Source organism: Momordica charantia (assembly GCF_013281855.1).
Source record: "Momordica charantia cultivar OHB3-1 chromosome 10 unlocalized genomic scaffold, Mcharantia_2.0 BLBB01000010.1, whole genome shotgun sequence".
In the NCBI taxonomy this organism is placed as follows: Eukaryota; Viridiplantae; Streptophyta; class Magnoliopsida; order Cucurbitales; family Cucurbitaceae; genus Momordica; species Momordica charantia.
Window position 1 is genome coordinate 10,204,673 of NW_028275158.1, and position 14,905 is coordinate 10,219,577.

Below are 14,905 nucleotides of genomic sequence, written 5' to 3' on the forward strand. Positions count from 1 at the left end.
GCATACAATATGCAATATGATTTTAATTAAAATACACATTCATAATGCATAAAATAATTAAATAGCAAAGTTGGAACGGTTTTTGGCACCCTAAGAAAACGAAATAATACAAAATAAGAAAACCGACTGCATCCGCCCTCGAACCGCGAACCGGAGCCTCGGAACCGCGTTGAAAACACCCGGGACAGCGCCTCGGCGCCTAAGGGCAGCGCCACGGCGCTCTGTGCTGTCCCGCAACGCCATGACGCTATGCAGCAGCGCCATGGTGCTGTCTGTGCAGTCTGCTTCGTCTTCTTCGTTGTTTTCTGCAATTTTCGCCCAATCCGACGGCACGAACGACTTTCGAACGACCCGGACTTACAAAAACATTACAGAAACTAAATGCCCAAAACACCGGGCCCTTACATGATCAAATCACGAAGAAACACGCTATCTAAATGCCAAAAACCGGAAATTTTCCAACCCGCAAACCCATATTTCGAAAATATGAAATCACCCACCAAACTCAACGATTTTGATCCCAAAAAATCAGAACTACAACCTGGCTCTGATACCAATTGAAGGGATGTGAATCCCGGAGCGGAAGCGGATTTTCGTTGCTGAATCCATCGTTGGATAGTCTCAGTACTGTACTAACAGTATCTCCAAGTGGGAGATATCTAAATACTACGTGTGTTTTGGACGAACCACAAACCACTCGTGACTCAATTGATCAGTTGTAATGTGATTCAATGGAATCAACACGTGAACAATCAACAGAACCACAAATAAGACGTAGTAATCGTGATAGAATACCGAAACATCGTTTTGACGATGAAATTTATATGATTACACCTGATGATGATGATGAGCCGATAAGTGTTCAGGAAGCTCTTCGATGTCTTAATAGAGAGAAATGGATGAAAGCAATAGAAGAAGAAATGGAGTCAATGAAAGTTAATAATGTTTGGGAGTTAGTCGATCTCCCAAAAGGATGCAAAATTGGTAACAAATGGATTCTTAAGATTGAGCGTAAGGCTGACGGCTCTATTGATAGATATAAAGCCAGACTTGTAGCAAAAGGATTCACACAACAGGAAGGAATAGACTATGATGAGACTTTCTCGCCTGTTGTGAGGTTTACCTCTATCAGACTCATTCTAGCCATAGTAGCCGGTTTAGATTTGGGATTACATCAAATGGATGTAAACAACATTTCTAAATGGTGAATCAGAAGAAAAATTTACATACAGCAGCCCATCAGTTTTGTTACCGAAGGACAAGAAGATAAAGTATGTAAATTAATTAGGTCAATTTATGGCCTTAAACAATCTTCGAGACAGTGGTACATCAGATTTCACCAAGTAATCATCTCATATGATTGATGAGGACCACTGTGTGTATGTCAAAACAAACAAAGATAAGTTTGTGATTCTTTCACTATATGTGGATGACATACTGTTGGCTGGAAAGGATAAGGAGTATGTGTTAGCCATTAAGGAATGATTATCCTCAAACTTTCAAATGAAAGATATGGGTGAAGCAGGTTATATACTTGGAGTTAAGATTGAAAGACATCGCTCCAAAAGGATGTTAGTCTTGTCACAAGGCCAATACATCTAGAAAATTCTTGAAAGATTTAATATGCAAGACTGCAAACTCATTGATACTCCTATCGCAAAAGGCGAAAATTTGAGTCAAAGAATGTGTCCTACGACTCCTGAAGAAATAGAACTCATGAGAAAAGTTCCTTTCCAGAGTGCTATTGGAAGTCTCATGTATGATATGATGTGTACGAGACCAGATATCTGCTTTGCCGTTGGCATGGTAAGCAGATACCAGTCAAACCTTCGCCAACCCCATTGGATGGCTGTTAAGAGAATACTTCGGTATCTCAAAGGCACTATGAATTATTCGCTGTGTTATCAAGGAAACAATTCATAATTAGAAGGCTACTCGGATGCTGATTGGGGAGGAGATATGGATGAAAGAAAATCTACCTCGGGATATGTCTTCTTGCTCAATAGTGGAGCAATATCTTGGAGTAGCAAGAAACAAACTTGTATAGCCTTGTCTACAATGGAAACTGAATTTATGGCAATTTCAGCGGCGGTACAAGAAGCAGTATGGCTTAAGAGATTCTTAAGTCATTTGGGATTTAAAGAAAGTGCGCTTGACTCAATATTGGTAAACTGTGATAGTCAGGCTGCCATAGCTTTCATGAAGTATCCCAAATATCACTCTAAGACAAAACACATAGATATCAAATACAATTTTGTTAGAGATATGATTGCACAAAAGGAAGTAAATGTGCAATATATATCAACGAGCAACATGGTTGCGGACCCCTTTACTAAGCCTATTCCTAGAGATATATTTAATAGCCACATTAAATATTTAGGATTACGAAGGCTTTAAGTTTGTATTTCTGAACAAATTGCATTGTGTATTTTAAACTATGGAATAAAGTTTTATACTTTACTATGCATACACACAAAATGTTTAGTACGTTTAATGAGAAGTATGTCGGACAGTAGATTGGCTCTCTCACACGAACAATCGCTTCTATGAGTTGCGTGTCAGTTAGAAATGAGATAATTTTAAGCATTTTTATTGTTGTAGTAGTACAATAAAATTTGAGAGCAAGTGCTAGCTTAAAATGAGATATCGCCTTGATATGTGATCAAGATGAGATCATATTATGATCGAAGGTGACAAATCTCATTATTCACCTTAAACTGTCTTTGAATTATTATGGTAGAGTTGAGGACTCAAGTTAGATATTGAGTATATCTGAACTATCATCTGTACAGTATTTGGTTGAGACAAACGCTCTAACGGTAAAGAGTAAAATACTGTAACACGTGTTTCATACCACGTGTGCACAATTTTACCATCAAAGGTAGCAGAAGTTAATTGATCTCTTTGTGTGAGACCCATGAGAGTAAGAAATCTCCACAAGTACCCTTATGACCTTTTTGGCTAAAATTTGGAAGTTCTGTTACAATGTTAGCTGGGAGGTTGCCAATGATCATGAATGATTCGATCTAATGGGACCTACCTAGAAAGAATGGAAATCTTTTAGGAAAGGGAAGATAATTTGGAGTGTCACATTATAGTGTATTCACAGGTCGACCAATTATATTTTTGTAATATAATTGTGAACACACACATATATGAAATTAATATTTCAAAAGAGATCCTGAGTTGTGATAAATGTGACTAAATGACTTTAGGGCACTTCATACTGACTCTACTCACTTATTCAAGTTACTTTACATACTTAACAGTTGTAAAGTTACTCGCTCTCGAAATTAAAGTATGACAGTCACACGACCTGTTTTTCTTATATGATTTTTATGCTGGTGAACTAGAATGTGTTTCCTATTTTTGAGACATTAAAAGAGTCCCATAAGAAGATGAAACATAGTTTTTGTGTGGTCCGCCCATAATGAAAATACATTATGTGCGAGTGAGAGATGTAGGATTTATTAAATAAAACAAATTCGAATTTGAATTTGAAATAGGGGAGTGATACCATGCATGAAGTTTTCTCTAGAAAACAAAACAGAGAGAGAGAGTTTCTGTAAAAATCATAGAAAAAGAATCAAGAGTTGGATCGTCTCAAAATTCTTCACCACTCGAAGAATTCAGGCGATGAATCGTGAGATTTTTCCGTTCGTGATTAATCTCCGACCGTGACTTGATTTTCGTGAATTCCACTGCAACGCTACAAGATGTTAGTATCCTATACCCATGAAAAACCCAACAGTTTTTATAAGTTAACCATGATTTCACATGCACATTAATTTCAACTCAAGCTTGTAATAAGCCACACAATCAAATTTCTATACAACAACTCTTAAAAATTGTTCCATTTGCTTTTGTGAAATTAAGACTTGGTTTAAAAATAAACTTTAACATCAAATTTAGTTCAAAAAAATGACTTTCCAAGGCTGAAATCAAGTCAATTGCAAACCATGATGTAGTTGCTTCAATAGTTATTTGATTAACTCCATAAATTTATCGAGATTTTGGTTAATTTCATCAATAATAGATATTTTATTAACTTCATTTATTATTAATATTTGATAACGAGGGATTGTATTGATTCACATTTGGTTAACTAAAATTATGTTGGAGGAAAAATTTGCCCTAAAGTTAGACTTTTAGCCGCAATGAATGTTTTAAGCTTTTAAGCTTCACATTTAATCTTTTAAGCTTCGCGCTCCCAATTTCATCGAATTTCTAAATTTAAATAAGTGATAAAAATAATACTTCATCAAAACAAAGTTAGAAAATCATCTAAAGAACAACCAATAAAACACCTCAAAAAATACTTGCATACTATCAATAAATCAAATAAAAAAAAGTACTCCAACTCAAGTGCCAAAATACTCGAATCTAATTCTCATGTATTTAAAAGGGAAATACGTTTCTTATGTTTTGTTTTTAAAGAAACGCTGAGGTAATAATTGAAATTACAAAGCAGTAAATCTATTTCTTTAAATAATTACAGAAGAGACCCATTTCAAAATGCTACAAAAGAATATAAATTGTAACCCCAGAACAAGACAACCTTCCACGGTTTATGGGGGTGATAAACTCAGACTACAAAAACATTTCTGGTGAAAATTGACCATGGTAAATCTCATGAGCTCTAACTTCTCTAGTTCTCTAAGTATAATACGAAAAACTCTTGATATCTTCCAGATCCGGACCTTAGCATGATACGAAAAACTCTTAATATCCTCCCGATCCAGACCTTAGAGGTGGGGTGCCCAGTATAGGAGAGCAAAACTCCAACTTCAGGTCACAAGTAAATTAGAAAAGTATAGGAAAAAAAAAGTCTAATTCTGCTATTTGAACTGCCACCAAACTTTGACTCTATTGAAGCTGTAACCCCAGAAGAAGAATACCATCCACAGTTAATGGTGGAGGTGATACTCTAACTAGAAAAATTTGAGGCAATAAAAAACTACTTGATATTGAATTTTGAAGAGTTTAAATACCATACCAATTGTAGTTCATGAGCGCTGAGAACTCAACAATTTGAGAGCTAACTCTTCTAGTTCTGCCACTGAGCTTGACTCTGTATTGAAGTTGTTTTCCACTTTATTGTCAACCTCGCCATCACTGTCGGAATAATATTTCTTTGACCTTTTCTGAGGCCTGTCTTCTTCATCCCCAGAAATGTCGTCGTCGTCCTGACTTTCTTTGCGAGCCCTCTTCAATTTCTTCTTCTTCTCCTTGTCCCGCTTCTCTCTAAGACGATTACGCTCCAGAAGTTTGTCTTCCTTGTCAGCTTCCTTTAACTCTTCCCTCCTCTTTTTGTAAAACTCGTCTTTTTTATCTGATACATAAACCAATAATAAATAAAAACGAATACTAATCCTTAAAGCAAGCAGTTCACTCTAATAAATTGGATTCAAGCTACACTTGTTTACTATCTATGTCATGTCTAATCTAATAATCAAAACATTTTTTTAAAATTACGAGTATAGTGTGTCCTAAACTTTATAAAATGTGTAATAAATCTTAACTTTCAATTTTATGTCTAATAGATCCAATTTTAATATTGTCTAATAGGTCCAATTTCAATATTGTCAATATTGTCTAATAACCCTCGACCTCTTCAACATTATTTATAATTCACAAATCTATTAAACACAAAATTAAAAGTTGAGGATTCTACTAGACACAATATTGAAAGTTTAGAATTATATTAGACATAAAATTCAATTTGATTCTAATTGATCCATTAATTTTTTAAAATGTTGAACAGATCAAGGATCGATTAAAAATTAAATTGAAATTGAAAGTTTAGGAACCTGTTGGATAGAAAATTAAATGTTTAGAGATTAATTAAATACTTCCTTTGAAATTAAAGACCTATTAGACACAAACTTGAAAGTTTATAAACTTGTAATTTAACCCCTTTTTTTTCCAAAACAACTAGCTTTCCCAACATTGAAATAAAAAGCAATACAAAAGAAGAAAAGAAAGAATCGGCCATCATGAAAGAAAGGAGCCTAAAAGGAAGAAAAAGAATTAGTAGCAACTAGCAACTACAAAAAAAGAAGGCATAGGGCATTACCGTTATCGACTATAAATGACTCAATGCTAGTTTTGATGTCAGCTAGCCTAGCAAGAGGGGCAAGTGGGTTGCCCTCATCGTCAAAACTAACCCTCGTCCCTACTGGCCTGTGGACATTGATCTTTAGCTTCTTTTTCTTCAAAATCCGAGTACGTGGCCTGAGCAAAGTTTCCAAAACTTCAGATTACAAGAAAGCTAAAGAATAGAATGGTAAATTATAAGATTTAGCCCTGTAATGACATTTCTGACACAACCAACCAAAGATTTCAATCAACACAAACCTCAGTGAAAACAACATTTTCCCACGCAAACTATCCTCTACCAATTAGCAAGATCATGACCTTTTACTCTACTGTATTAGAATAAATTGAAAAATATAAAAAACAAATAACTCACACTGCATCTTCGACTTCACTAGAAGGGGCATCGGCATCAATAGGAGCTGGGGGAAGGAGTCCTTGGTCGCTTTCTTTAAAGTCACCATACTCCAATTCTCCATCTGATGTCTTGAAAGCATTCTCCTTATCAGACGATTCCAACACAAGAAAAGTAGAGTTAGCAGACACCTTCTCTGACTTCCTCCTTTTCTGATCGATGAAACGGATTTTTGGGGTCATTGGTAACCCCAATGAAGCTGAAAATTCGTCAATTGACAGTTTCATAACATCAAATACTTCCTTATTCTTCTGGATATGAATTGACCGTAGATATGTGATAAAGGCCCTTTGAGCAAGTTGCTGAAAATTGGGATACTTGACTAACAAGGCTGCCAGCAAACCAGAAACCGGTTGAAGTCTTTTTGTGTTTGCCTACAAAAGCAAGTAAATATGATGGCACAGTAAGTACGTAGTTAATTTATGATATTACCACCGGTCCCTTCCAACATAAAAAAGGAGCATCATCTGTTATGAAACCTAATTGCAGCTTGCTAGTCCTCCCACACCCTAGATGATCATGGACTTTTTACATAACTAACTTTTTTTGGTGTTCTTTCATAAACACCCCAAAACATGATAACATAACATGATAACATAATTATATCACCCATCATGGATATTAAATATTGAATGTTAGCAAATACTTGTATGCCATAAATGTCCCTTCAACCTTATAAGTAAGGTTACCTATCCAAATTACATGTTCGCCTCATTCTCCAGGGTGTCAAAACTTATCCAAATTTCATACAGGGTCACATTTGGTATAATAAAAAAATTAACACAAGGGTAAAAGTTAAATAAGTTTCCCTTGATATATTCAAAACAAGTCTTTGGTTCATATTCACTGAGCGTCATATTTCTCTTCTCTATATTTGAGACAAGCATTATATAAAAGTTATAAACTACAATCTCTTTGTAAAATAGTAATAAATAAAAACCAACAGAACAGGAAGAAGGAGATGGGAAAGTAAGAATAAAATTTGTACCTTGATAAGCTGAATAGGTACTTTAGCTGATTGTAATTGTTCAAGCATTTTCATCTCCGAGGGCATAAGAAATAAAACTGATCTCCCACCTGAATGGTAGCGGGCAGTGCGACCAACTCTATGTATGTAAGAAGCCACATCTTCTGGGCAATCAACCTTCATAATCAAGAATGCATTTTATTGGCATTAAGCCAATCACCAGTGAAGGGTAAGCATAATCACTTCTTTAAGTAGTTTACCTGTACAACCCAGTCAACTGCCTTGTTAAAATCAAGGCCTCTAGAGGCTACATCTGTTGAGAAGAGGACTGAGCCCTCCTCACGTTGACAGAACTCAGAATATATACCCATCCTTTTGTCCTGCTTCATCCTTCCATGGAGGCACTTCAATGGGATTCCCGGACGCAACTTTTTGAAAGTTTCAAAAACAAATTTCACCTGTTAAACAATGCTGAGAGAAGTCAACTATTGATGCAACATCGGAGAGTGTGTAGAGATATTTATAAAATAATAATAATGAATTCTTGCTCTGTAACTTCATTTTCTGATTACTTGTTGAAGAATAATGATCTTTTCCCACGTATGCATAAAATGAATTTTTTGTATGCATAAAATGAATTTTTTTTTGTAAAATGAAACAATTTCATTGATGTATGAAATTACAAGAGTGGCCCATAGGAGGGATTACAAAAGAGGCCCAAAAGAGGGTTATAGAAAGCTTCTCCAACTGTAAAGTAGAGTTGAAAAGCTATAGGTGTGAAAGAGAGGAGAGCATTTACACCAAGATATAACCAAAAAAACAATGGTGTCAAAAAACCGTTCAAAAGGCTGTTCTTTGTCGTTGAAAATGCACCGGTTGGATATTAAATTTTACATTGTTGCCATTGTTGCCAACTACCCAAATTTTTTGTATCAAATGATTAAAAGCCAACTAGTACATACAAACATTGGATATATATTCATAAACTAACAACAGAGCATGTAAATTTAGAAATATTGGACTTGGGACTGAGGCTAGGCAAGTTGGATATTAATCTAACAGCTATTCTTAAGCAATAATAGGTCTAATATGAAATCTCTTACAATCAAAGTTCAACTTGTAATAAAAAAGCATCATCTGTGGTTACCTGCTTACAACTAGAGAGAAACACAAGAATCTTAGATTTAAGATGCGCCTTTGTGAAGCTCCATAGCATGTCGAGCTTTTGCTCAAGAGGAACAACCATAGCAGTTTGCTGTAAACGATTAGGGGTAGCAGTCACAGATTCCTCGTGTACACTAAGGTACTCTGGATCTTTTAAACTGAGTCTGGCAAGATCCTGAACAGACTTTGTTTGAGTTGCTGAGAACAGAAAGGTTTGTCTATGCTTGGGTAGCTGCGAAATAATAGCATTTAAAGTCCTCTTAAATCCAACATCAAGAATTCGATCTGCTTCATCAAGGACTAAAACCTGTTCGTTGGCCAAGCACCGTCCAATTAGTAGCCAATAATATAAAATCTAAACCACCACAAGTGAACAAAAGGTTATAAGCATGTTCAGCAGGAAACAACACACACACAAAAAGGAAAGTTCGAGCCTGGAAAATCCATAGGAGTACTTTTATTTTCAATTCCATTTCCTAATCTTGTTATCCCCTCCCTCTTTGTGAGAGTGGGAGAGAGAGGGCCCTCATCAGGTATCAACAAATGAAAAGATATTGGCCAATGATTAAAACCAAGAAACATTATATACATAAATAATCAAATCTACTTTTCTGTCTAAAAATGCAAGTAGATAACATGTGATGAAAAGGTTGACAAGAATCATGTTGTGAGTTATCAAAAATTACAGCTTAATCATTTGTTTAAAACAACGAGTATGAACAAATTGCTTCAGAAATTAAATATGATGACCTGAAGCTGTGAACAATCAAAATTTGGAGTCTCATCCATGTGCTGAAGAAGCCGACCGGGAGTGCAAACAAGAATATTCAACTCATTCACATGCTCCTTCTCAGTGTTAACATCTTTACGACCACCAATCAAAAGGCCAGCACTGAAATTATGATATTTCCCAACAACTTTCAATACATCAAACAGCTGAGCTCCTAATTCTCTTGTGGGAGATATTATTATACTCCCTACTCCATCCTCGGGACCCCACCTCTCTCTATACAACTTTTCAAGAACCTGAAAAATGGATTCCCTTGATCAATTTAAAGAGGTAAGAAACACCCTACATTTTATTTTAGTTGTCAAAACTCCATTCACATGGTTTTTATTTTTCTATAACTGGGAGTCAGAGTTTACTCCCAAGTACCTATGCCAGGAGACATCAAAGAATTTTTTATATTAAGATCACCTGAAGGGTCAAACTTAAAACTTCTTTTGTCTCTGTGTTTCCCAAGTACCTGCCCTTGTATATGTGTTTCTATTTTCATCTGTCCCAATGAAAAGTGCAGTTTCCTAAAAGAAAAAAGAAAAAAAAAAACTTAAAACTTCTAAGCCAATATGAGCAAGAGACCCAAACCCTTGTCAAGGGCAGCCATTCACATAGTTTAATTTAATTTGTTGTAGCTTATGACTACATCTGGGGTTTTCTTTAATGGAAAATCAAATTTCATAAGAATTCAAGACCACAGAATACCTATTCAACTTACAGGTATGAGAAAAGCCAAGGTCTTTCCTGATCCAGTTTTGGCTGCACCAAGAATATCTCGGCCACAAAGCGCGTGAGGCAGCGAAGCCCTCTGAATATCGGTCATATCAATGAACTCAGCTTTACGCAACCCATCCTTCATCTTCTTCGAAATAGGCAAATGATCAAACCTTGTTGCTCCCGCGTAACGCGAGTAAGAATCGGCACTGATGCGGCCAACGGGAGCATCTGTGGGCAGCGGAGGGAGCGACATAGGGTTGGAGCCTGAGTCGGGCTTCTGGGATTGAATCCATGAGTTCAAGCGCTGGATTTCTTCAACTTCAGATAAACGCTTCTGCTTGCTAGAGTTCTTGGATTTGAGTTTCTGCTTCATTATGGGAGAGAGAATTGCAAATGTTATGGTTTTAATAGAGAGGGCTGTAGAGGCGGCAGCGACGGGCGCGGCAGCAACGGGTGATGGCAGCGACGGTCGCCGGCCGGCGGCTACGAGGGACAGAGGGGGCAGAAATGGAGAGGACTGAGGAGAAGAGGCAAGGAGGTCTGAAACCTATAACCTAAAACGGATAAAACAAAAATTAATATATTATATATATAATTTCAGTTCGGTAACGATTCGGTTCGAGTTGAATCGAATTTTTATTTATGTAATCTGCGAATCGAACCGAACCGTTCGATTCTCTGTAAATCAAATCCAACCCAAACCGAACCTCTATCTAACCAACCCAATCTTTACAATTTGGTTCGGTTGCTCGGATTCTTCAAGATATCGAATTTTTTTAACATCCCTATTTTAGACTGCTACATATTTAAGATTTTTTTATTATCTCTTTCTTTATTATTAATTCACCCATTAATTTAAATAAGTACAAAATACAAAAAAATTAAAAATTAAAAATCCAACTAATTTAATAAAAATCAAGTTTTTCTTGAATTATATTTGATTATGCACTAAATAATCCTATTGAATAGCTCTGCTGAAACTTACCAATTTCAAAACAAAAAAACAAGATTCAACTCTAGTATTATTTTTTTTTTTTTATCAATTTCATAACACATGTATGTTTTTTAATTTATTTGATAAACACCATTTTTCACAAATTTTCTAATGAAAATTTATTCGAGGATAAAAATTGCAACACTTTTTAAAGTTTAAAGTGATATTATAGGTACAATTTGATAAAATTGAAAATTTACAGTATTGATACACATTATTAGTTCATGGTTAAAATTGATCTTTCCCCATTATGTTTACTAGTTTTTTTTATCACATGGGATGCACGTCATATATATTTTTAGTTTATGTTATTTTATAATTAATTAAATGCTAAAATAAAATTAATTACATTTTTAATAAAATAAATTGTTAAATATAATGTAACACTAATAATATACAGGGTAATTGTAATGGGTAGCAAAAATATTTTATATATTTAAAGAAATATCACTAGTTTTTCAAATTTTCAAATATAGCAAAATATTTGAATTTTTATTTTCGTAATTTTTATTATTCCAATTTTACCCTTATGATATCTAATATACATCCAATCTATAGTTGATATACATCTTATGTATGTCTATATCTGATATACATCCAATCATATCTGATGTACATCTGATGTATCTCTGATATACTTCTGATATATATCTGATGTACTCTTAATATACATCTGATGTACTCCTGATATACATCTGATGTACTCTTGATATACATCTGATGTACTCCTGAATATGGTCAATACTAGGATATTCATTAAAACAGTTTAAACTTGTAATCAAGCTAAACTCCCTCAATCCAAATCTTACAAAGTTCTCATTAGATTGAATATCAATGCTTCTCGTGGGCTCTTTTAAGATATTCGGTGAATTAGATCCACTAATAACTGTAGTGGATATCTCATAATATTAAATGACAGCAAGTGTCCAAATGTGGTCCACTTCTAAAAATTTCTATTTGGGTTGGTGTTAGCATCTTGAGAATGTTATCTATTGATTATAATTTTGAATATTGTTGCACTTTTGCACCGGAATACCATATTTCATTCTCCTGTTAAGGTAAAATCAACATTATATCAGATGTAAACCAAACTTATCACATCAATAGTATATCAAACACTAATTTCAATGGTATATCAAACACTCGTATCAGTAGTATTTTAGACGCTCATATAAATAGTATATCACATGTATATCAGATATACATATTAATAGTATATCACACACTCATATCATGCGTATATGAGACTATGATACCAGCAGTATATTAGACACTTATATAAGTAATATATCTGTAACAACCCGTAATCTTATAAGGTATTTTAGTAGTTTAAATTGCATGACTAAATAGATCACCTTTCCTTTTTTTTTTAAACTTCCTCATTGATAGGATTTTTTTTAGTTAGTCCTCCTTTTGAAAGTAAGCAAAAGAAGCGAGTTCTTATTTTTCATGAAGAGTCATGAAGGAAGTATGAACATTTTGTTTTAGTTAAAGTTGCTAAATTAAAAAAAAAGTTAAAAAAAATTAGAAAATGAAAAGTTTATTAGAAAAAAAGTAAGTAGAAAAGAAAAAATAGTATACCAAAGAACAAGTAACTAACGTGTTAGCGTAGTGGTAAGAGGCTTGCACTCATCATTAACGGTAAGTAAAAGTAAATTTATATATATATATATATATATATATATATATATATATATTTGTTCTCTACAAACTAATTTTCAGTTTCAAGGAAAAAGAATATTATTTACTGTGTTTGATTTTTTTTTTAATTGCTTTAGATTGTGTTAAAAACTTTGGTAGATTCAGTCGATAATTAATTTTGGTCTATTAAGGTAAGTGACTCTACTTTCGGAATGGTCTTAGAGCTAGGTTGGAAATTTTACATGATTTTTGATTCGCTATGTGATGTGTTGTTTATGAATTGGCTATTACGTGAATTGTTGTACTGCATTACAGAAATTTTAATTATGGGACCTCATTCATGCATGTGGTCTCATATATATATATATATATATATATATATACATATATATATATATAAAAGTTGTGGCAGCCACCCTACTGTAATGCACAGACTAGACTAAAATTGAGGACTTTGAAATTGAGGACCTAGGTGGGTGAGACTTGGGCGTGCTGACTGGGTGTCAACTACCATCAGTTGGGGTAGAGTCTCCCAAGAAACCCACCTAGTACCATAATGGAATTGGTATCTGAAGGGATGTGAATCCCGGAGCGGAAGCGGACTGTTGTTCGTGATATTTGGGTAACAAAATCAAAATGTACAAGAAGGAAAAACAGGGGAAAATTATACCTTTGAAGAACTTTTCTTCAATGAATTTCCCTCGAACACCACCACTGAATCTTCCTTACTATCCTCTTGGGTTTCGAGATCACGCTTGTGGGAACATTTCCTTGGAACGAGAGGGAGAGTTTGAGAGAGATCAATTGAGAGAGTATAAGAGTTCTTTCTTTTTTTCTGTTCTATAACCTTTGCAGAACTGGAAAAGGAAGAACACCAAAAAAACACTGACGTGGGGAGTTACCCCACGTCACTTAACTGCCCACTTCCTGCAATTTTGCAGGGGGGTTAATTATTAACTTATATATTAATATTATTAATTAATAATAATAATAATTAATATATATATAATTTATTAATTAATTAATAAATCTAATTAATAATTAATCCAATTAATAATTAATTGATATATATATATATATATCAAATAAATAATTAACCCTTAATTATTTATCACATGAATAGAATCATATTCTAAAACATTTCTCTCGTATAACCTATAGTTCTAATGTACATCTTATGCACATTATTTTTAACCTATAGTTTTAATATGAATCTTATTCATATTAATTTTATTTGAATCTCATTCAAATAATTTCTCTCATTATATATAGTTTTAATTTATAATTAACTATATATTATAATGTATCAATATACATATAATCCCTTAAGTAATTTGAACAATTCAAATTCTTCCAAAAACTTGATTCTCGTTTTACCCGTTATGAGCTAGCAAGGGGACCTAATGGACCTACAGATCAGAAGCTCCAACGATGCAAGGTAAATCGGTAAAACTCATTGACCAAGTTAATCAAGATTCGTTAACTACGAGTAATTCCACTAAAGACCCGAAGTTGCACTCTTCTCACTGTAGGATGTTTTCGTGTCCATGGATATACGACCATTAATGATGAGTCAATCCTTCACGAGTGCTCGTAACTCAAGTTGGGTCAAATTACCGCTTTACCCCTGAGTTACATCTTACTCCTTAAATACCACTGCTTCTCTAATGAACAACCCGGTTATGGTCCGACCAATAACCGGAAGTCCCTCTCGGGCCAATGAGAGGGTGGGGCCTCTTGTTCAAGTCCCGGAGTCAGCATCTAAGGGAACACTCATCTACTCCCCTAAAGTCGGAGAGGAGTGAATTCCATCTTGTGAAGTTATGTTCCCAGCTCCCCACTCTGTCTCGTCCCCAAAATGGTAGGAATGTTGAGTCGGTAACTTGGGCCACTCTCACCCATACAGATCAAAGGACGTGTTCTCATAGGCAGAAGTCCATAACTCACTCAGGATTGAGAATGAGTTGCCTGGTCATCCTAAGAAACAACAATCTATTAGTTAACGGTGTTACATCTAAAGATTGGCTATTTCGTGGTTCGGTCTTATACAAACTCATTGTATAAGATACCCCCACTCGCATGTCTCCACACGAACAACTTGGATCGAGTCGTCTATAACCTTTACAGAGTGGG

The 14,905-nt window shown here is 34.7% G+C and overlaps 1 protein-coding gene across 1 annotated transcript; it reads right to left on the minus strand.

The window, feature by feature from the left end:
- Nucleotides 1-4,374: 4,374 nt before the first annotated feature.
- Nucleotides 4,375-10,692, minus strand: LOC111019032 (DEA(D/H)-box RNA helicase family protein). Its single transcript, XM_022295318.2, has 8 exons — nucleotides 10,139-10,692; nucleotides 9,393-9,668; nucleotides 8,626-8,949; nucleotides 7,739-7,936; nucleotides 7,500-7,655; nucleotides 6,473-6,885; nucleotides 6,077-6,234; nucleotides 4,375-5,332 (listed from the first exon to the last, which is right to left on the minus strand). Exons 1-8 carry the CDS (start codon nucleotides 10,508-10,510, stop codon nucleotides 5,007-5,009), a joined length of 2,223 nt encoding a protein of 740 aa, XP_022151010.1. The 5' UTR covers nucleotides 10,511-10,692; the 3' UTR covers nucleotides 4,375-5,006.
- Between the last annotated feature and the right edge of the window lie 4,213 nt (nucleotides 10,693-14,905).

Coding starts and splice junctions, on each gene's coding strand:
- LOC111019032 (XM_022295318.2), bottom strand. CDS start 10,510: ATGAAGCAGAAACTCAAATCCAAGAACTCTAGCAAGCAGAAGCGTTTA. Junction 6,886..7,499: donor TACCTATTCAGCTTATCAAG/GTACAAATTTTA, acceptor TTGCTTTTGTAG/GCAAACACAAAAAGACTTCA. Junction 6,235..6,472: donor AGTGAAGTCGAAGATGCAGT/GTGAGTTATTTG, acceptor AACTTTGCTCAG/GCCACGTACTCGGATTTTGA.